This window comes from Sparus aurata, chromosome 24, assembly GCF_900880675.1.
Source record: "Sparus aurata chromosome 24, fSpaAur1.1, whole genome shotgun sequence".
NCBI lineage: Eukaryota > Metazoa > Chordata > Actinopteri > Spariformes > Sparidae > Sparus > Sparus aurata.
In genome coordinates, this window is record NC_044210.1 from 19,035,001 (window position 1) to 19,059,581 (window position 24,581).

Consider the following 24,581-nt stretch of genomic DNA (forward strand, 5'->3'; position numbering starts at 1 on the left):
GCAACTTCGTGATTTGGGCTGGTTTTTAGTGGATTGGGCGGGTTCTAAGATCTGATTGGGCTGGAAATTGTCAATCCGATCTGGCAACACTGGTTGTTACCTCCACAAAATTTCAGACAGGGTTGACTTTAAGAGACAATGGGCCTCATTCATGAACCGTTCTTACGAACAAATTTGTTCTAAAGTCCCACTTACGAAGACTTTACGAAGATTGTGGCATTCATGAATTTTTTCTTATCTGGGATTTTTTCTTAGGCAAGAACAAATCCTACGAACACTCAGGAGTACTCTTACGCACATTTCAGTGCCGAAATGTTGGCATGGTTGTGTTTTCTTCTCTTGTGTAGCTCAATAAAATGCAATATTACAGTGATAATTCATAGTCGTATTTATTAATTTATTTATTTATTTCATATTTTTGGTAATTTACAAAGAATTTAAATTCTAAAATAAATTAAATGTGCCATTGATTTAAGATAAATCAAGTAAATTGGAAACATGCCATCAATTAGTAACCCCCCCCCCCCCCCACCCTATTTATACGTGGCATTTCTCCATCCAAGGCCCGCAAAACAATGGCATATATATATTGCTCCTGCGGCTTTCATCAATGTAAGAACACAAGCTGCGAACAATTCTGAGGCTTACGAACGAGTTGGTGAATCTGACGTAGGGTTTTCTTAAGAAACCTCTTAAGAACAACTTAAGAAAGAATCTAAGAAGATTCTTAAGAAGATATTGGTGAATGAGGCCCAATGTTCTGACTGTTACTGCCCTGGATTCATACGTGAAGGCCACACTGTTTGGTTAGGCTAGTGTACTCCCCAAGCTACGCATCATCTGCGTCTGCCAAAGCACACCTTAGCCAACCACATTGATTGTTGTTTGACAACTCTTTTAACAATAGAGAGCCCCTGTGTCGAGCGATTTATTTCTTCCCTTGCACAGAGTGTAAAACCTGGCTGTCCTGAAGTCATTAACAGGTTACATCTCAGTGAATGCAGTGAAGAGATAGAGTTCCTACTTAAGGACAGGTACGATCTGCAGACCACATCCACAGGCCAGTTGTTTAGATGTCTGCTTTTGATCTTCCACAGGCAAACCAGGTTTGCTGTTGAAAGCAAAAGCTGCTGGAAGGACCAAATTTTTATTTAAAAGTCTAAAATAAGTCTGATGACCTCTTAATGAGCATTGTAATCCAAGGAGTAAACACAAACACTCTTGGACATTCCAGAAATGACTATATCATTGTAGGTGCCACTCTCTGCATCTCACCCTAACAAACTGACATCACAAATTTTCCTGTTCTCACTAACCCAGAGATTAACTGAGAAACAAGTATTTAGTGAATTCAATGTCATAATTAAAGTGTTTATATGGATTTTCTTTTTCTTTGTGTAACTTCTGATCTTGATGTTCTGTTCATGATTCGTGCTTAGCCAAGATGGAGACTAAGCCGATGCCCAGCTGGTTACTGAAGTGCCCAGATGTTACCAATATTAATGAACTGACAGATGAACTCCTTAAAACTATGGATTATGCAAGTGGATTTGTTCTCTAAGGATCACATGTGGAGCAACATCCTGAGACTAAGGGGAGGATTTGTGGATTTCAAAAATGTAACTGACCAGGGGCCGTATTTATCAAGCGTCTTAGAGTGCCATTTTACACTTAAGTCCTGAGAATTTGTGAAATTTAGTCCTACTCTCAAACTTAAGAATAAAAGCTATTTATCAACTTTCTTAAGTCTAAGAATCACTCCTACTCTCCCAGATATTTAAGAGACCTCCAGAGGTGTCCTAAGTGGTTAGGAGCTGCCAGCAGGGGATGGCACTGAGGCGAGATTGATGCCCGTTGCCTCACACGAAGTACTTGGGCCTGGCTGCACCGCGTCAAAGCACAGGGAGAGTGCGCGTCAGAGATGCCAGGGGACATAGGAGACTCTCTTAATGCATCTCAATCCAAACTGAAACATAAAGAATATGGATGAAATATCAGAAATGGTTCTATTGTTGTTATGGTTAAAACTTGAACAAAACACACATTTTAGACATTTACTGAACAGTAGCCTGGCAAATATCCAACAACAATTACGCACGTATCTCTCATCAAAACGCACCTAGGAGCAGCGCAATATCCCTATAGAGTTGTAACAGGAATAATTTGTGAACTCACGCTTTTGAAAGCAACTCAAGCTTCATCGCAGCTGGATCCTGGCCGCCGTCCAACCCAGAGTTGCTGGGGTTATCTTCTCCAAGAATGTGCTGCACAACTTCTGCAACTGCGCTCAAGTCTTTGCCAGGTGGTCCTCCGCCTGGCAAAGACTTTTTCTACCACTTTTTCTTGCAGTCAGCTGGTGACCGATGGCAGAAGGCTTGAGAAGCGTATAGTTGATTCCCTATGTCTTCTCATGCCTGTTTTTTATCGTGGCTGGTAAGCGTTGGGCTGAACTTGCCTTTAATGATGAGCTTCCTTACCTCGACTAACTCCACTAATAACACTATCTCCTCTCGCCAATTGTGTTTTCTTTTTGATTCCATGTTGAGTTCTGCATGTGGCTGCAGTAGGCTAGTTTATATTGAGCCACCCACACCAGTTTCAAGTTAGTTGCCTAATTAATGAATTGGAAAGATAAGGAAACATGTATTTTTGATTAATTGCTGATATGTTTTGTATTATTTTGTAGATTATTGTCAAAATATACACTCCCATTGTCCACTTAAATATTTCTAAGATATTTCTTTATTCTTAGACAACGGATTCCCTCCTGTGATTGGTCATTTCTATGGACACAAAAGTGACGTCACCTAAAATTCCATTTACGGCACATAGTAATGTCGTAATTCAGCTCTGAGAGTGACACTTAAGATTCAGTCCTACACTTCGCTGAAAGTGTGACTAAGATGCTTGATAACTAACTTTTAAGTGCAGCTTTCAGCGAAGAATTTTTTTACTCATAAGTCAACTCTTAGCAGGGTTCTTAGGAGTAATTCTAAGAAGCTTGATAAATACGGCCCCAGGTCGTCAAAACTCTTTAGTTCTCTCTCTTTTCCACCTTGCTCCCTATGAGGGTGCCTGTCATCAAGTTGGGCCCAACAGCTGCTGAGAGCTGATGCATTTCCAGCAGGCCCACAGAACTTCTCACAGCAGCGATGCAAGATCCTGCTAATATTCCAGATCAGTCAGTGACAGAGCTGCAATGCAGAGCTGACCAGCTAACTACACAATCCAAAGAACAAGTGGCCAGTTTCCTCCACCTGCTGTTTTTCATCAGACTGCTGCTTTATCTTCACTGTTTCACTTAATCACAAATGAACAATAAATGATAAATATTATATATATGAGTCGTTGTTTCCCAAATAAGAAATCAAAACAGTCACTGAAGGATTAGAAGTGTTTATCAGTAACTTCACATGTTGACACTGTAGTTATATAAATCAGAAACACATTGAATGGACTCATTTATGCATGTTACTGAGTAACACAAACATTTTCTCTAACTAAATGAAAACATGTAGAAGCCAAATGTTTTGTTTCAAAGATCTCAGAGTTTTTCCCTCGAAAAGATGCTGTTTAAAATCAGGAAACATTTCGAATTCTTCACAGCCAGTCTGAAACTCTTCAAAGAATCAGCAACTATCCAACTTCAACGAGGACGATTTCCCTTACAGACTGTTATTGATGTGGAGGGGAAGGCAGCACGGGGTTGAGCACTAGGACCCAGCAGGCATCAGGGCGTGTAAACAGAGTGTGAGAGCTCACCTGGGCGGCTCCTCCTGTGATGAAGCACACCTGAGAGACCGTCAGCAGCTGAGGATGGACTGTGTTTACTCTCACCTGTTGCTTTCAGTCCTTTAAAGGTAAGATATGATTTAACTTTACAGTAACATTCAGCTAACAAGCTAACATTCAGCTAATGAGCTAACATTCAGCTAACGAGCTAACATTCTGAGCAGAGTGAAGAACAACAGTGTTGACGTCCTGTCAAAGACGTCTCTGTGTGTTCGTCCTGTCTCCTAACAGCACTCTGTAGCTCAGAGGTGACAGTCTGACAGCCTGTAGCTTCAGCTGGAGATGTAAAAGCAGCCAGTTCACTACTGAGTCTAAAAAGCCAACAACATAAACTCACTAGATGTCAAGAAAGGAAATATTTTGACTCCTATTTTCATTCTAAACAGAAAAATCCAACCGTCTGAACTCAAGTTTCTGTCTCTGTCTGTACAAATGTACAAATATTTTATTGAATACCTTCAAAATGTCAAAAGAACATTAATTCTTGTAGATTTCTGGTTAAAAAAAAATCCAAACTCACACAGTATTTGCAATGCAGTTGTAGGATTTACAAGGTCCATTGGCTTAATATTTTTACTTGTATTTTCAAGATTTTTTTGGCATAGACACCTTTATTAAGCAGTAGACAAATAGGAAACATGGGAGAGAGAGGGGGATGCGACATGCAGCAAAGGACCTCTGGCCGGAATCGAACCGGGGTCGGCTGCATCCATGGCATGCGCTCTAACCACTCCACCACCTGCGCACCTTGTATTTTCTTTTTTCATGAAAATCCAAGAAACAAGTGAAGAAACGACGGTGTTGTCTTTGAGTCAACCGTCACTGTGAAAACAACTAAAGTGAAAACTGAAGTCGTGCCAACAAACCAAGTCGACCTGTTTGTTATCTTGTCATCAGATATGGAGGGCAGAGAACATGAAACTATTCCAGCCTCTCTCTTTGTTGAAACACATCCTGAAACTATCACTCAAACACAAACTGAGAACAGGTCGCCATTTTGCCGTGTTGTGGCTTTTGTATTTGTGTTGTGGCTTTTGTATTCGTGTTGTAGCTCTTGTATTTGTGTTGTGGCTTTGGTATTCGTGTTGTGGCTTTTGTATTCGTGTTGTGGCTTTTGTATTTGTGTTGTTGCTTTTGTATTCGTGTTGTGGCTTTTGTATTCGTGTTGTGGCTTTTGTATTTGTGTTGCGGCTTTTGTATTCGTGTTGTGGCTTTGGTATTTGTGTTGTGGCTTTGGTATTCGTGTTGTGGCTTTTGTATTCGTGTTGTGGCTTTTGTATTTGTGTTGCGGCTTTGTATTCGTGTTGTGGCTTTGGTATTTGTGTTGTGGCTTTGGTATTCGTGTTGTGGCTTTTGTATTTGTGTTGTGGCTTTTGTATTTGGCCTGACACCTCTGGGCCACCATAGGCCGAGACGAGCCGCCGCTCTCCCGCTGTCTGACGCACTGAACGCAGCTGGAGAGCAGCTGTTGGTGTCGGTGAATAATCTGTGGTTGTATTTACAGTCCAGGACTGATGAGGAGGCAGTAAGAGGACATCCAGGAGTCTGAAGGTTTATTTAATTAATACAAATATAACTTCATCACTGAGCAACAGTCAGCAGGAACACGTCGGCTCTCAGTGTCAGTACTTAAAGTGCCCGTTACGTTACTTGAGTACTTCTGCTCCTGATTACTTCTCAGAGGAAGAGATTCTAATTTTTACTTTAGATATAAATGTTTTAGATAAACAACAGATGAGCAGATTGACTCTTTTAGATTAAAAGATATCAGAGAAACGTGTGTTGACTCCACCACAGCGTCATGACGTCATCTAGTGGACTGATCCAAGTCCAGCAGCTGATGTTCTGACAGGAGACGTGACGTAGTGCTGGGCGGTATGACCAAAAATGTATATCACGGTATTTTTTAAAATTCCTACGGTTTCACTGTATATGACGGTATTTTTTTTCATGCATAATCAGGTGTTCACAGCATTTTCTACTGGTTGAGAGAGCAATTACTAGCCCCTTTTAGATAGAAAAGGCGGCACATTTGCTGCAAGGTAAAGGCAGTACTCTATCTATCTGTAATTTTCCTCTCTCAACCATTTTCTCATTCCTTCTTCCCAAAAAGCGCCACTGAGTTGGTGTAAACATGTGACATGACGTGAAGCACGAAGTTGGGCGTGAACAGTGACATACAACATATGCATCGGAAGAAATGTGGCGACACATGATAGATTTACTTAATTATAGACCCGTGGCCCATATTTTCGCCTCCTCAGTCAAACACACAGCGATGTTAAATCCCCGCTATTAAAGGAAGCGTGCGGTGGGGCGCCTCGCCCCCTCCATTAGCTGCCTCAAGCAACAGATAGCTAACAGGAAGCAGGTCGAATTTGTCTTCAAAATAAGAGCTTTATATTGCTCCTCACTGAAGTTTAGAATGGGGTTCTTAGCGGGGGGCTTTTAATTTGAAAGTTGCGACCGTAAGTAGCCACTACAACAACAAGCTGACAGCTACAGAGACCGAGGAGATGCTGCATCTCCCGGATCTCAGCGGCTTTCCAGTTGCTCATCTTGACGTCCGCGGATGAAGTGATGAACTGCAATGTCTATCCTATCCATCTTCACCGTAACATAACACCAGAGCACTACTGTTTACCCCCACTACGCCTGGCCGTCGCACCATGCCTGTTTAGAAGCGCAACATTGAAAAGGGTCCGGTCTGAAACATTGTCCCGCGGCGCAGCGTTCCGAACGTTGTGTAATCAAATACAGCGGTATGGCAGTATATTGAAAATTCATATCATAACGAAAATATACACCGGTATTCAGTCTGAACCGGTATACCGCCCAGCACTAACGTGATGTCAGTGAGAGACGTCATAGCCTCTACAGACAAAACCCACCTGAACACACCTGAGACTTTAATATTTTATAATAACACAACAGGTTATTAGAACAATTTCTGCCTCTTGGTTAAATCAACTTGTCAGTATTTGTTTTTAATCAGTAATTTAACTCTCCAAGCTCCACAGAAAGTCTCCACAGTCATGTACAGAAGGACACTGACTGTTTTTGTACCCTTTAAAATGTCATAATGTTTACGTAGAAATGACATAAATAAACTTCAAAGTAAAAATTGTGAAAACATTAATGAGGTGCTCAGGTGGTTGAGTGGTTAGAGCGCATGCCACATAAGCAGCTGACCCCGGTTCGATTCCCGCTTGAGGGCCTTTGCTGCATGTCACATCCCCCTCCCTCTCCCATGTTTCCTATCTGTCTACTGCTTAATAAAGGTGTCTATGCCAGAAAAAATCTAAAAAAATAAAAATAAAACATATAATGAGAGATCCTCTTCTGGTGTTACTGTGTGACAAAAGTCTTTTATTTTGAAATACAGCTCACACTGATGACATCACTTTCCTTCCTGCAGATCAGTGAAGACAGGTCCTGGATCAGTCCACTGTCTCTTTTCTGTCACAAGACATATTCACATTTGTCTCCAGATTTCATGTCACTGCTGTGAGCGACTTTATTAGTAGAGAACAGTAAAAAACAGAATACAAATGATTTAATGACATGATTTAGTTTTGGTTTGATGTCCTGTAACAGACATTTAGTGAAATATGTATTAATAGAGTCAGTGAGTTGTGGAATAATGTGCTCTGAGTTTAAATGTTAGAAGAGGAAGTCGACTTTCAGACATTTTGTCCTTCAAGAGTGTTTCTGACCCAAAGGCTGATTTCAGTTGATGTGCAGATGAATGATTTGTGTTTCCTCTCCAGATGAAAGTGTGTGTGAGTTGAGCAGCATGAATCAGTGTGAGGACAGAGAGGAGGGAGGCCCTCCCTCTAAAACCACTGGACCTGGACCTGGACCTGGACCTGGACCTGAGCCCAGCTGTGTGTCCTTCAAGAGTGACGGGTCAATAGGTCGGTTCATTGGTTTTAAAGGGCAACCAGCTCCTGCTGTAAAGAGGTGAGCTGTTAATAACATTAATATGTGACTGATTAATGTTTTAACTGTGGAGAAAGATGTTTTTTGAAACCTGATGTTTATTTTCAGCTTCGTTCTTCTTCACTTAAATGTATCTTCCCACTTTAGAAAGCTGCCCAATAGAACCAGTCTTCAACTCTTCATTTCACTTTATTGAATTAGTTTGGTCCAATATTCTCTGAAGGTTTATTCCTGATGTTTTCCACTATTTTATGGACAGAAGCTTCTGAGTCTGAAGACTAGAAAGTGAATTAACATCTCTGGTGGTCTTCTTCTCTGTCCAACAGGAGACCAGCCTCTACTGGACCTGGACCTGGACCTGAGACCAGCTGTGTGTCCTTCAAGAGTGATGGGTCAATAGGTCGGTTCATTGGTTTTAAAGGACAACCAGCTCCTGCTGTAAAGAGGTGAGCTGTTAATAACATTAATATGTGACTGATTCATGTTTTAACTGTGGAGAAAGATGTTTTTTGAAACCTGATGTTTATTTTCAGCTTTGTTCTTCTTCACTTAAATTTATCTTCTCACTTTAGAAAGCTGCCCAATAGAACCAGTCTTCAACTCTTCATTTCACTTTATTGAATTAGTTTGGTCCAATATTCTCTGAAGGTTTATTCCTGATGTTTTCCACTATTTTATGGACAGAAGCTTCTGTGTCTGAAGACTAGAAAGTGAATTAACATCTCTGGTGGTCTTCTTCTCTGTCCAACAGGAGACCAGCCTCTACTGGACCTGGACCTGGACCCAGCTGTGTGTCCTTAAAGAGTGACCAGTCAGATCCTTGTTACATTAATTTTAAAGGACAACCACCTCCTGCTGTAAAGAAGTGAGTTGTTAATAACATGAAAATATGACTGATTCATGTTTCATGTCATTTATTTATAGAAATGTATTTAAACTTGTTGTTTCTTTCAGCATCGTTCTTCTTTAGTACATTTATATTCTCACATGTGAAAGCTGCCCAGTAGAACCAGCGAGCCTGGTTCTAGGCATGGGCAATGCCCCCCCCAAATGTTTCGGCTGCCCCACCATACCGACCCCGCTTCATTCCGAAAATCAAAAAAAAAAAGTATATTCAAATATATAATAGTGTAATTTATTCCCATAAATGCTGCTCAGAGTGATCACAGTCCACAGCTCTTCTGCCAACAGAGCTGGGTCTGTCTCTCTCTTGCGCCGTGCATACAGTCAGTAGCCGCTTCTCTCGGTTTGCATCACATCAGATACCACGGGCACTCCAGATAGTTTTAGCCACAGGCTTGTTAGTTGTTAGCATGCCTGCTAGCAACTGCTAGTAGTAGCATAGTCCCATCTGCAGCTGCTGCGGACTTTGTCTCTGTCCCGCTCCGCAACATGGGAAGCCTCACAAGGGCAGGCTACATACCGGTTGTGAAGCGGGTTTCAACTTTCAATCATTGCCAGCCCCGCTGTTAGTCCTGTTGGCCTGCAAATCTTCCCCACCCCCGCCGACAGGACTAAACAACACACATTAGTGAGAGGAGACTCCATAACCTGTAAATTCAGGTTAGCACTGCCGGCCACTGTTTAATGTTACTTCCTGGGGCCAGAGCAGGGAACAGGGAACCCAGGCAGGCACACGCGACTTTCCAAAGCGCAAGAAAGTGGTGCACAATAATATCGCATCAACCAATCAGACAATATTTATTTATTTATTTTTATAGTGCGTTTTACAAAATTGCTTTGTAACAGATTATAAAGAAACTTACATTTTGTCCCACCATCAAATTTCCCAACCACCGTTCACATCTAACATGATCAGTGACAGACTGGCAATCTTGAATAAGGGCAGATGCCAAAGGAACCACAGGATATTGTGGGCCGGCTGACTGATCACTCTGTCCCTGTCAAGCGTTATCCTTAGGCCAAATATTTATCAAGTCTCTCCAATTCCTTCGCATCTACCAAAACAATAATCTGATCACTATTTATATACCACATACAAGTCTCTATATCACAGTCATAGTTTCCCTCTGCATACAGTCTACAGTCACAAACTTTTATACCAGTCCACATTGTTTTGTAGCTAAATTTTTTTATTCAGATGTTAAAAAAACATGCATGGTTTGAAATAAAACACATCTACCCCCATTTTTGTATCTGATTATTTGTTTGCAAAAGTTAAAAATGAAGCAAGGCCTTCTGGGAATTTCAAGACTGAATTGAGTGGACCGCATATGCGTGGTTGTTGGAAGTTGGAGATTGGAAATTGGGAGTTGACTGAGATTAGGCTAGCAAAAAGAAAAGTGAATCGAGGCATCAAGCAACACAAGGGGGGCGTGGAGAAAAAGAGAGAGAGCTCTGTTGGCTGACAAATGCTGCAAACTGACTGATTTGTTTTTAATACTGATGGTTTATCAAAAGTGTGTGTTCTTTCCGTGCATCAAAAGTTCTATCTGCTAGATGCGCAATATTTAGGGTTATATTCCATTTAATATTAGATAACTAACTATATTTGGGCATTGATAAAGTTGTCCTATAGCATGGAGATGGGTTTGAAATTTAAAATGCCAATTACACTGTAGCTTCAAATTTAAATAGAAAATATGTTAGTAGACTGACATCAATAATTTGTTGGCCACAGAATTTGTTTTCTTCGTCAATCCAGAAAAATAATTCCTGTCAGAGCTTTGCCGATGGAACCACGGTGAATCTGCGATGCTTACGTCTGGGTTGGCATCATAGACTGGTAGTCTTACCAAAAAAACGTCATCCCTATGGCTCTCAACACAGTCGCAGTTGGTGACCCATCAACATTTCTTACCAATCAAGGCAGTCTAGAACCGGGCCTGAGAACCAGTCTTCTTCTCTTCAGTCCAGTTTAACATTTGTCTGATGACTGGTTGAGTGTAACATAGTGATTTTTATTCTGGCTAACAGATGCTAGCTGCTAACAAAGGATAATTGTGACTTAACTATGTTCCTCCATCAAGTCTGGTTTTCAGTCATGTGACCACAGAAGTTGAAATATGTCAGTCGTGGACATTTGTCAAAAAATCTAAATCAAATTGTACGCAGGCGACACAAGTTTAATGTCCTCCCTTTGTTTGTTTTCCCGCTCTTTTTCTGTGTCTCATGAGTTCATCACAGCAGGACGACGGTTACTTTTATATAGTGTTTATTTGTGAAACGTGCAGTAAAGCAGTTTGTAGTTGTACTCACTTTGAATCAGTTGATCTGAGCTCTCAGATCTCTCAGAGAGTCTCAGTTTTTCACAGTATGTGTTAGTGTAGCCGGTCTGGCCTGCCACACTGGTTTGCTACGGGCTCTGCGTTGTGTTTGTGGATGGTGGAGAATGACACGAGGACAATTTCTGCCTTGCTGACCGGGGGGATTTATTCTGTGTAAAACACATCAAGAATGAGTACAGCAACTTCTCTTACAGCTTTCCTTAAAGCACACCTCTCCTCAGGGGGTCCGTAAACCGAGTGACTAACTACATTTACCGCCACTTCTTTCAATCAACTACATAAAACATTACATCAAATATTCTCCACCCCATCAGCAGTCATTTCATTGAACAAACTGGCATTAAAAAAAGATAACATAATGGGAGCTCACATACCTGTGTAAAACACATCAAGAATGAGTACAGAAACTTCTCTTACAGCTTTCCTTTAAGCACACCTTTAAAAGCAAGAGATCACATCGACCTGCATGAGAAACTGCCGCGAGGCTACTTTAGCTTAACTTAGCATGCTACGGAAAAGTGCTGCACACTCCGGAATAATAATAATAATAATAAATGTGTGGCATTTACCTAGCAACATTTTCATTACTATTTAGTGTTCATTACAACATTTTAGCACACTACAGGTGAGAACACTTGTAACTCTAACTAATCCTCACAAGTTCCAGAAACCGAGTGACAACGCAAATCCACAGGAGGTGACATTACAGATTTCAAAGGTCACACAGTGACATAAAACCTACCAAAATAAATTAAATCACCAAGATAAAAGCTCCCAAAAATAAACAGAATTAGCTTTGAACAGACACAAGGAAGAACAACAAAACATGAAAAAGGGTTTTGGTGAAATATAAACAACATTGCAATTATACATTGGTTACATTAGCAGCCGACTCCTCTGGCAGTTGTTTAATCAGCTGCTGTAGTTGATCTGAAGTTCACAGACTTTCCATTCAAGCACCACATCCATGTTTTTTCAACCAGATCCCCTGGGAAGCTTTTAGATTGGAAGTCGGGAATACTGACCTCCAGCTAACACAGGAACGCACCATGAAGCCAGTGTTTTCCCCTCACTGTTCGTTTGTGTGTCTGTTTTTGCTCCTTTGTTTCCTGCTTGTCTCACCTGTGTTGTTTAGTTTTACATTTGTCGATTTCATTTTTGTTTTTGCTGCTGTACCTTTTGGATTTTTCTCTGTCTGCCTTTTTGATTTTTGGGATTTCGCTTCAAGTATTAAAAAGGATATGTAGTAAAGGCCACAAGTCAGACTTGAACTCCTGAACCACCTCAGCTCAGCATAGAAAGGAAAGAGAGATTGTACAAGCTGGCTTTCAGCTTTCTCTCTCACAGCCTCCAGACTGTCCAGTTCCATCCCCACCAAAGAGTTGGCGTACCTGTCCAGCTTATTAAGTTTGTTTGTACCACAGCTGCTGATGCCACCTCCCCAGCTCACCACAACACAGATGAACCACAGACTGGTAAAAGATCCATAGCAGACTAGTGCAAACATTGAAGGACCTGACCATCCTCAAAAAAACAGCCTGATCTGTCCTTTCCTGTCAAAGGCTTCAATGTTGTCTGACCAGTCCATCTTGTTATTCAGTTGCACCCCTATGAAACATGGAGGTGTCAAGCATCTCCACCTCCTCCCCATTTATTGCAACAGGGATGTGGGGCTTCTTCCAAATGACCCTCAGCTTGTGTTTGTCTCTGAGTGGACAGTCACAATGTGACTGATTCTTCATGATTCCTCCACAGAGTCAACCAGGAGAGCTCAGAGGTTCCCAGAGGTCAACCTGTCCAGCAGCATCTGACACACCTGGACTCCATATTTATGGTCTGTACATGAACAACTACTTTTACATCCAGTCCGTTCACAATAATCTCCATGCTGCACTTTACAGACCAGTGGTGAATCTGTCCAACATGGATCTGATGTTTGGCTCCATGATGTTAAATGTTATCATTCACTTGATATTCTGTTTTAGCTGCTGGAGGAGAACATTGTGGATTTTGTGAAGAACGAACTGAAGAACATCCAGAAGGTTCTGAGTTCCGATTACCCAGAATGCTACCCAGAGAGTCAGAGGGAGGATGAGGAGGTGTTTGATGGTGAGGATGAAGAGCAGAGGAGGAGGAGCAGAGAGGCATTTCTGAAGATCACACTTCACTTCCTGAGGAGAATGAAGCAGGAGGAGCTGGCTGACTTTCTGCAGAGCAGTAAGAGGATTTCTCTAAAGATTTAACATGATGGATCAATGAGACATTTACTGAAGTCTGATGATGATGAATCTGTTCATATATACAATCTTTAGGGAAAGGAACTTGTCAAAGTTTCTTCATAAGTAACTTAATGAACTTTTTTGTTGTGTGTTTATTCAGAAAGTCATTCTGCAGTTTGTCAGCGTAAACTCAAATCTAACCTTCAGAAGAAGTTCCAGTGTGTGTTTGAGGGGATTGCTAAAGCAGGAAACCCAACCCTTCTGAATCAGATCTACACAGAGCTCTACATCACAGAGGGAGGGACTGCAGAGGTCAATGATGAACATGAGGTCAGACAGATTGAAACAGCATCCAGGAAACCACACAGACCAGAAACAACAATCATGCAAGAAGACATCTTTAAAGCCTCACCTGGAAGAGATGAACCAATCAGAACAGTGATGACAAAAGGAGTGGCTGGCATCGGGAAAACAGTCTTAACGCAGAAGTTCACTCTGGACTGGGCTGAAGACAAAGACAACCAGGACATACAGTTCACATTTCCATTCACTTTCAGAGAGCTGAATGTGCTGAAAGAGAAAAAGTTCAGCTTGGTGGAACTTGTTCATCACTTCTTCACTGAAACCAAACAAGCAGGAATCTGCAGGTTTGAAGACTTCCAGGTTGTTTTCATCTTTGACGGTCTGGATGAGTGTCGATTTCCTCTGGACTTCCACAACACTAAAATCCTGACTGATGCCACAAAATCCACCTCAGTGGATGTGCTGCTGACAAACCTCATCAGGGGAAGCCTGCTTCCCTTTGCTCGCCTCTGGATAACCACAAGACCTGCAGCAGCCAATCAGATCCCTCCTGGGTGTGTTGACATGGTGACAGAGGTCAGAGGGTTCACTAACCCGCAGAAGGAGAAGTACTTCAGGAAGAGATTCAGAGACAAGAAGCAGGCCAACAGAATCATCTCCCACATCAAGACATCACGAAGCCTCCACATCATGTGCCACATCCCAGTGTTCTGCTGGATCACTGCTACAGTTCTGGAGGATGTGTTGAAGACCAGACGGAGAGGAGAGCTTCCCAAGACCCTGACTGAGATGTACATCCACTTCCTGGTGGTTCAGTCCAAAGTGAAGAATGTCAAGTATGATGGAGGAGCTGAGACAGATTCACACTGGACTCCAAAGAGCAGGAAGATGATTGAGTCTCTGGGAAAACTGGCTTTTCAACAGCTGCAGAAAGGAAACCTGATCTTCTATGAATCAGACCTGACAGAGTGTGGCATCGATATCAGAGCAGCCTCAGTGTACTCAGGAGTGTTCACGCAGATTTTTAAAGAGGAGAGAGGACTGTACCAGGACAAGGTGTTCTGTTTTGTCCATCTGAGTGTTCAGGAGTTTCTAGCTGCTCTTCATGTCCATCTGACATTCATAAACTCTGGAGCCAATCTGCTGTCAGAGAAACAAAAAACAGACTGTCAATCTGCAGAGACAGGTCTCTACCAGAGTGCTGTGGATGAGGCCTTACAGAGTCCAAATGGACACCTGGACTTGTTCCTCCGCTTCCTTCTGGGTATTTCACTGCAGACCAATCAGACTCTCCTACGAGGTCTGCTGACACAGACAGGATGTATCTCACAGACAAATCAGGAAACAGTCGGTTACATCAAAAAGAAGTTTGAAGAGAATCTGTCTCCAGAGAGAAGCATCAATCTGTTCCACTGTCTGAATGAACTGAATGATCATTCTCTAATGGAGGAGATCCAACGGCTCTCCACAGATGAACTGTCTCCTGCTCAGTGGTCAGCTCTTGTCTTTATCTTACTGTCATCAGAAAAAGATCTGGACGTGTTTGACCTGAAGAAATACTCCGCTTCAGAGGAGGCTCTTCTGAGGCTGCTGCCAGTGGTTAAAGCCTCCAACAAAGCTCTGTAAGTGTAGAGTAATTTTTCAGAATGCAGTAAATGTGCTGTTATTGACCCAGATATAATTATTATTTTATTGTTCTGCTCATTATTCTTTATCCAGACTGAGTGGCTGCAACCTCTCAGAGAGAAGCTGTGAAGCTCTGTCCTCAGTTCTCAGCTCCCAGTCCTCTAGTCTGAGAGAGCTGGACCTGAGTAACAACAACCTGCAGGATTCAGGAGTGAAGCTACTGTTTCCTGGACTGGAGAGTCCACACTGCAATCTGGAAAGTTTGAAGTAGGATTAAATCATAGTTTGTCTTAATGTATTTTAATTATGTTAACATGTACACACACATATACATACATACATACATACATACACATACACACATACCCATATATATTCACTACTCAAAATAAGTTAGGGATATTGTGAGAGACTCAGTGTATTTCATACATACAGTGTTTGTTTCACTTCAGAGAGTTTTGGGATAGGGAGGCAATTGTATTGGGGTGATAGACACACCTCATTTTGTGTTTTCCACATAATGGTCTCACTGTGTACAGTGTGCCTTACATATTGGGGCCATTACCAAAAAAAGTAAAAGACAACCCTTTTCAATGTGGCATCAATTTCAACATTCTGTGGGTATAAAAAGCTGGTATAGTCAGTAAGTCATTCCAAGTTCATCATTCAAACAGCCATGAACACACAACGTCACTTAACGGACGAGCAGCGCCACCTGGCCATAGCGCGCCTTCGGGTCGGTGGCAGGCAGTCAGATGTTGCTCGTGAACTTGGTGTGTCTCAAGGTGTCATCAGCAGACTTGCATCAAGACACAGAACTACTGGCAGAGTTCGTGACAAACCCAGGAGTGGAGCCCCATGAGTGACAGACTGCAATGATGACCAGTACCTAAGGACCTATGCACTCAGACATCGTTATGCAACTGCCACACAGCTGCAGGCCAAGTTACGAGATGTGAGGGGTACTAGGGTTTCCAGACAAACCATTCGAAACCGACTCCACCTCTTTGGCTTGAATGCCAGACGACCGTTGCAGGTGACTCCACTGACACCAAGACACCGCCGTGAACGTTTGCAGTGGGCACAAGACCATGTGACCTGGACAATGCAGCAGTGGTCTACCGTCCTGTTCACTGATGAGTGTCGGGTCACCTTGCACCGAAATGATGGTCATCAGCATTGCTGGAGAAGGCGAGGTGAGCGATATGCCGAGGTCAACATGGTCTCCAGGGTTCCCTTTGGTGGAGGAGGTGCAACAGTCTGGGCAGGCATCACCAGTCAGCGCAAAACAGATGTGGTTATTGTAGATGGCTCAGTCATTGCACGTTCTTACCTCAGAGACATCATAGAACCCATCATCACCCATCATTTGTCACACCTCGACTTCAGGAAGTCGGAGTGCCTCATATGGTATGGCCAGCAATGTCCCCTGACCTGAACCCCATAGAGCACGTCTGGGACCAGCTGAAGCTGAGACTGGATGATCGTACCCCACCCCCACGTGACCTGGCAGAACTGCGTGTAGCACTTGTGGAGGAGTGGAACGCATTGCCTCAGAACAACATCATGAGGCTAGTGAGGAGCATGAGACGTCGCTGTCAAGCTGTCATTGCGGCAAATGGTGGAAACACCCGCTACTGACATTGTCAATTTTTGTTATTTGGGGCTATCCTTGTTATTGTCTAAATTTTTGGGGTAATAAATATTAAACTAATGAAAATGGTGTTTCTTCCCATTCATTATTAGTTATGTCAAAGGGAACTTTTACTTATTTCATTAAAATTCAGACCAAATAGGAAAAGCACTCATGTAAATAACAATATCCCTAACTTATTGTGAGTAGTGTGTGTGTATATATATATATATATATATATATATATATATATATATATATATATATATATATATATATATATATATATATATATATATATATATAATTTTAATGTGTGTGTGTATGGACCCTCAGCTGATCTGTGATGTGTGTTGATTTGTGTGTCCGCAGGCTGTCAGGCTGTCTTATCACAGAGGAAGGCTGTACTTCTCTGGCCTCAGCTCTGGACTCCAACCCCTCCCATCTGAGAGAGCTGGACCTGAGCTACAATCATCCAGGAGACTTAGGAGTGAAGCAGCTGTCAGCTCAATTGGAGGATCCAGGCTGGAGACTGGAGACTCTCAGGTATGAAGAGTCCTGCTGCAGCAATAGAGTCACTGTGAGACTCTGTATCTCTATTGTAGATGGTTCAGTGTCAGGAGGTCTGCTTCGTTTACTCCACCTCCAGTTGTTCAGTTCAGTTCAGGAGAAAAGGCAGCATAGCTTGAAGCCAAGAGTTACGAGTGAAGGGAGGAAGATGATAAAAACAAAAGTTCATCCTCTCCAAAATGTTGTTGTTGCAGCCCTAAAAATCTAATATTGAATTCAAATTGAACAATGCACTTCTTTGAGACCTCAGTAACAAACTTGCCAAGTATGAAGTAGATTGGATGAGCGGTTCTGGAGACATGTGAACTACAGACAGCCAGAAAGAAAGACAGATTCCTGTCCTCTGGATGTTCCTCTGGTCGTATCTGGACACATCATGTTCACCACAGCAGATTTCAAACTAAGAGACATTTTCTGCCATTTTTTGTCATTTTTCTGCTTTTAATGGCATCAAACATGACGTGAAGTTCTCCTCACAGTAACTATTACTGCTGTAATATACATCAGATATCAATCCAGCACCAAAGTATAGTCACATCAACATGTCAGCACATGAAACCATGAAACTGTTTCTATCACAAACAGCTTCAGTGACACTTGTGAGATTCTGGAGGGAAACAGTCTGGGAGTCTCTGTCACTTGGTTCTGTGGCAGAGGTCGGGAACCAATGTCCAATGTTTTCTGATTGATTTGATACATATAAATTGTATTTGTTTCTTTGCACAGTAAAACAAAGCAGCAGAAACACAGCAAAAACAAAAAGCAGACGTGGAGGTGAGATTCAGAAAAGCCCTCCAAGCTTCAAACCGGAATCAGACCTCAAATCTTCTGACGTCCAAATTCAAAAGTCCTATAATATAGAAACATAAGCACAAGTTGACTTTGGATCTAAAACAGCAAGCGTAAGGTGGCCCACAGGAAACAGCAACAACATCCAATAAAATTAAGATGAAGTGATAAATCCAACAAGAGGTTTGTGTGTGTTCTCAGATGTTGTCGTCCTCTTTCACACACACCAACATCCTGTGGATCACTCTCAGTGTGTGAGGAGAATGGCAGAGGTGAAGAGGTTCAGGGAGAACAGGAAGAAGCAGCCTGATGGACAGATTGTGTTTCTGTGTATGAGAGTCATGTCATGTCCACATTTGCATGCTGAAAGAGGATGTGCTGCTCTGACCCCCCTCCTCCTTTCAGGGTGGAGCCTGCTGGAGTCCGATGGTTGACACCAGGTCTGAGGAAGTGTGAGTGTCTTTTTACTGTCATTCATCAAAACACTGTGACATCATTCATTCACATCTGTGATGTCATCATCACACTGACGACACATTAATAACTGCAGCTGTGTTGTGTCTTTTTCTCTATCAGATTACTGTGAGCTTACAGTCGACGCAAACACAGTCAGCAGAAAGATCAAACTGTCTGATACCAACAGGAAGATGACATATGTGAAAGAGGTTCAGTCATATCCTGATCATCCAGAGAGGTTTGAGTCCGTGTGGCCTCAGCTGCTGTGTAAAACTGGTCTGACTGGTCGCTGTTATTGGGAGGTCGAGTGGAGAGGAGGAGTTTTCATATCAGTGAGTTACAGAAGAATCAGAAGGAAAGGAGACTGTTTGTTTGGAGCGAATGATCAGTCCTGGAGTCTGGAGTGCATAAATGATGGTCGTTACTCTGTCTGTCACAATAAGAGAGAAACATCCATCTCCTCCTCCTCCTCCTCCTCCTCCTCCTCCTCTCATGTAGTAGCAGTGTATGTGGACTGTCCTGCTGGCACTCTGTCCTTCTACAGAGTCTCCTCTGACTCACTGATCCACCTCCACACCTTCAACACCACATTCACTGAACCCCTTTATCCTGGATTTGGGTTCTTCTGGTCCAGTCCTGGTTCTTCAGTGTGTCTGTGTGGTGTTTAGTGTGCAGAGTCTCCTCCTGTCACAGAAATATTGTCAGTGCTGAACAGTTGAGTCTGTACATGATCACAGTCACATCAATCTTTCAGCTTCTTGTAATAAATTCATCAGTCACCTTTGTACAAAATGATTCAAACTGATTGAAAAGATTCTTCATTTACATTTTAAACTTCTTCCATTAGACCTCCGGTTTAACGAGCATGGAGTAGGACGTGTTTTCTTCGAGCTCCCACTACCTTCAACTTTTAAAACCCACCATTGTAACAATTTTTCCTTCTCTCATGACTATGCTTTGCTTTACTTTTTGCTAGTTAATAGTTTTTGCTCTACCGCGCCATCTAAAGCCGCTAAGGCGAGTGAAAAACCCGAGCCGGTGGCTGTTGCAGCTACTGGCAGCATTAGCAAAGTGGATTTAACAGCCTTGTTAGCCGAATTCAAGATGTCCATGCTAGCTGAGATAAAAAAATTCTTTTAACGAAGTGAACGGGAAATTGGACGGGCTCCAGGAGACTGTTAACACTCATGGGGAGCGCCTGAACTCCCTGGAAGACAATACGGAGACGTTTCATCAACGCCTAGCTGAAGTGGAGCCTTGCTGTGAGAGGCTGCAGGTTGATAATACTAAGCTAAAGTCAAGGCTAACCGAGATGGAGGGAAGAAGCAGGAGGAACAACGTCCGCCTTATTGGTCTTCCCGAGGGTATTGAAGGTCCGCAACCCAGCAGATTTTTTTTCGCAACTGTTACAGGAGTTGGACTGCGCGCACCGCAGCCTAGCCCCCAAGCCAGGACCTGGAGGCAGGCCTCGGCCAGTCATTATCTGTTTTCATCGGTACCATAACAAGGAACTGGTGATTCGGGAGCCAAGGAAGACGGCGATTTGAGGTTCCAGAACCCAATTCAGGATCTACGAGGACTACAGCCCTGACGTGGTTAGTCAAAGGAAGATATATGCGTCGGTGATGTCAGAACTGTATAAGGTGGGACTGAAACCTGCACTGCTGTTCCCTGCGCGGCTCTGTATTACCAATGCTCACGGCACCCGCACCGCGTTCAGCTCTGTGGCAGAAGTGGAGAAGTTTGCTGAGGACTTTAAGAACTCTTGACTGGTTAGTTTTGATACTATAATATGTGACTGCTTCAGTTTCAAGAGGTGGGTACTGCTGCGTGCTGTACACGAACTGTTTAATGTTTACCTCTGCCATGTTTACTGTTTTGATAAGGGCATGCTTTAAAATACGTACGTACGTGATGAGGGTACACTCAGTGATTTGTTATGTGGTGGGTTATATCTTATACCTGACTAAGTTGGATGGAGGGGTTTATCTTATGGGTAAACTGGTTATGGAAGTATTACAGTTAGTTAGGGTAGGTGTGCTGTTTGTTCTAGCAGCTAGCGTCACCTGGGGGTTTGGGGGAGGGACACCTTGTTTCACTTTCTCAAAGTGTTGTAATTTTTTTTTTTTTTTTTTCTCTTTGTTTCTATATTTTGGTACGCAGCCAGAACATCTGGGCCTTTAATATTGTATAAAAAGTTGATTAATGAGTGGATCTTTATTTTAACATCTGGATTTTTTATTTGATTATAATGGCTGGCTCATTTAATATAGTCACATGGAATGTTAGAGGCTTGAACCATCCGGTTAAGCAGAAGAAGGCTCTTACACACCTGAGAAATTTAAGTGCAGGAATAGCATTTATTCAAGAAACACACTTAAGAATTCAGACAATGTTCGGCTGAAATGTGGTTGGGTGGGACAGCTCTTTCATTGAACTTTTCAAGGTAAGGCTAGAGGCGTTACAATATTAATAATTCACACCTTCCATAGTTGCAGCCGACCCCAATGGACGGTGCGTTTTAGTAACCGGTAAACTTTATAATCGTAATGTTATTTTAGCCAACATATATGCTCCAAACTGTGATGACCCTCAGTTTTTTTTCCTGTGACATTAATCGGCTCCCTTGCCTAAATTCACACCTGCTGATTATGGGAGGGGACTTTAATTTTTGTCTGGACCCCGGGATGGATAGGTCATCTTTTAGGCCGGGATATGTAACATCTAAATCTGTTTCTTATATACAGTCATTTCTTTCCACCTATGGCATTTCAGATATATGGCGCTTTTTACACCCAAAAGACTGGCAATACTCTTTCGTTTTCCTGTGCTCATCAAACCTATAGCAGAATTAATTACTTTCTTATTGATAATAAATTAACAGCGGAGGTTCAGTCATGTGAATACCACCCTATAGTAGTATCAGACCATTCTCCTCTTTTACTTAAACTGAACATCCCTGATGCTATAACGCCCATATGGATGTGGAGATTTAATTCTCTTCTGCTATCTGATGAAAACTTTCTGAACTTCATGTCCAACCAAATCTCTCCGTTTTTAGATATTAATATGACACCAGATGTTTCCATGGCGAATATCTGGGAGGCCCTTAAGGCGTTTCTTAGAGGCCAGGTAATATCGTTTATGGCCAAAAAAAAAAGGACTCAAGGCAATCAAATCACTACAACCCCAGAAATCACCTGGCCCTGATGGCTTGCCGAGTGAGTTTTACGCAGTATTTTCTAAACAATTCACACCTGTTTTTGCAGAAGTATGCGTAGACTCTCTAAATAGGGGGACCCACCCCGATACTTTGAATCAGGCTTGTATAACACTGCTCCCGAAAAAAGGCGCTCCTTATTCAGTGTCCATTATTTGTTTAATATCATATACACTCCATGCCAGACTGATTCTGAATGCCTTCTCTCCATGGATGCAGAGAAGGCATTCGACAGAGTGGAGTGGGGCTACCTGTTTGAGACTCTGCGTATTTTTGGGTTTGGTGATACATTCATATCATGGGTTAGACTATTGTATGCTTGCCCTTCGGCAATGGTACTAACAAATAACCATTATTCAAAATTGTTCAGGCTACATCGTGGCACCCGTCAGGGATGTCCTCTTAGCCCCCTTCTTTTTTTGCTAGCTATTGAGCCTCTAGCCATAGGGATTAGAAACAACCATTCTATCCATGGCATTACAAGATTTGGCACTGAACATAAACTATCATTGTCTGCTGATGATCTGTTATTATTTGTGTCCAAGGCTGAGACTACTATTCCCCTCATTCTGGAGCTTCTTGCAGAATTAGGAGAAATCTCGAGGTATAAACTGAATCTACATAAAAGCGACTTATTTCCACTGAATCTGACTAACACAACATTACAAAATATTACAGTGCCCTTTAAAACGGCCGTTAACAGCTTTGTCTAACTTGGGGTCATTGTAACAAGAAATTTTTGTGATCTCTTTAAATATAATTTTGACGCATTGTAACACAAAGTTCCGCAGGACTTATCCAGCTGGTCATTCCTTCCACTCTCATTGCTTGGGAGAGTGAATGTCTGTGCTACCCAGGTATTTCTATTTATTTCAGAGCCTCCCTGTGTTCATCTCCAATGCTTATTTTAAGAAGCTTGATTCAGCGATATTATCTTTTATTTGGAACAGCAAGAAACCCCGTTTGTGTAAAGAACACCTGCAGAAGTCAAAGCAGGATGGCGACCTAGCACTTCCAAATTTTTGATATTACTACTGGGCTGCTAATCTTTGTGGTTTGTCCTTTTGGGTACATTGCTATTCTGGTAATAGTGTACCAAAGTGTGTGGAGATGGAGAAGCTTTCCTGTAGCTCCTTGTCCCTACCAGCTGTAATTGGTACATCAGTTCCACTACCTCCAAACATAATGTTTAGTAATCCTGTTGTTCATAATTCCATTAAAATCTACTTACAATTTAGAAAAGTATCCAAAGTATGAGTCTCTCCAGCCCAATAGCATCAAACATCTTTTTCTCTCCTTCAGTGCTGGATGCCACATTCCATGTATGGCAAAGACAGGGGCTGAAATGTTTAAAGACCTCTATACCATCTGTTAAATATAACTTACCCCCTTCTCATTTTTTTAGATACTTGCTAGTAGGGCACTTTGTTTCAGCCTCCATCCCGGGGTTCCCAGACAAACCTCCCTATAATGTTATTGACGAGGTGATATCTTTCAACCCAACTAAGAAAAAAGCTATTTCTATAATGTTACGCTTGATTTCCGATTTAAATTCTTCTTCCATTTCTGCCATCAAAGAGGCTTGGGAGCGAGATCTCAAAACTGGTATCAGTGAAGCAGACCGGACTAAAGTTTTGAAGAAAATTAATTCATCTTCAATGTGTGCGAGAGACTCTCTTATTCAGTTTAAAGTGGTCCCCGAGCTCATATTCACAAATCCAAACTGGCAAGAATTTACCGTCATATTGACCCAACGTGCGACAGATGTAAATTGGAGGAAGCCACTTTAATACATATGTTTTGGCTTTGTCCCAAAATACAACAGTATTGGGAAGGTATTTGTGAAGCACTTTCTTGTGTACTTGGTGTAAATATAACATTAAATCCCCTTTTACTGCTTTTCGGGATCACTGGTGAGGGGTTAGGACTGCCTGTCGGGGGTTGGAAGCTCATTGCCTTTTCAACTCTGGAAGGATGCTACCCCCCCTACTGTTTTACATTAGGTGAAAGATGTATTACATCATCTTAAACTGGAGAAAATTAGATTTGTGTTGAGGGGTTCTGTGTGTATGTATGTTTATATATGTATATATTGTACTCTGTGTCATCTTCAGTATGTGTGTATATGTTATATATTATAATATAAAGAATAATATATGTTATTAGGATAAATATTTTTGTAATAGATTTATGTTTTGTTAGATATAGAACAAAGGTAATTGACTATGACAAATGGAAGTTATTATTATTATTATATTGATTGAAGGCAAAATATTTCAGTGGTATTATTTCTTAAAAGGGGGTCGAAAATAAGTTTATACTTCTTCCCATTCCTTTTCGGATATGTAAACAGAATTTATAGTTTTCAGTTTATGTTTACTTATTTATACTTTATTTTCAATTTCTTATTTTTATTTTTAATTTCTCTCTTTTCTTTATGACTGTCCATTAGTGTATGATAATTTTGTTTTTTTACATATTCGAAATAAATAAAATCTAAACTAAAAAAAACTCAAACTAAACTAAAAGTAATTTTATCAGGTGTGGGGGCCTTTTCTGACTTTTTTTAACCAACCACCGACAAAGGTATAAGAGTGAATCTTTATTCAGTATTCTGACTGATTTACTCACTGAAGGTCTATATATATTTGTGTTGTACAGATTGTTTTTGTTTTTTTTTTTTACAAGTGACAGTGAGGGCAAGGAGTTTGTTTTTGTCTTTCTTGAAAAAATTTTGTTATTGCTGTTTTTTGCACACTTCTGTCTAAACGTTTATATATTAA

At 41.7% G+C, this 24,581-nt stretch overlaps 1 protein-coding gene across 1 annotated transcript; it reads left to right on the top strand.

Annotated features, from left to right (window-relative positions):
* Window positions 1-13,129: 13,129 nt before the first annotated feature.
* LOC115577041 (protein NLRC3-like) lies at window positions 13,130-15,130 on the top strand (the record flags this gene model as incomplete). The annotated part of the gene is made up of 3 exons (XM_030409822.1): window positions 13,130-13,199; window positions 13,301-13,306; window positions 13,377-15,130. Coding segments are annotated over 3 exons (1,830 nt in total), but the record flags the coding sequence as incomplete, so codon positions are not given.
* Between the last annotated feature and the right edge of the window lie 9,451 nt (window positions 15,131-24,581).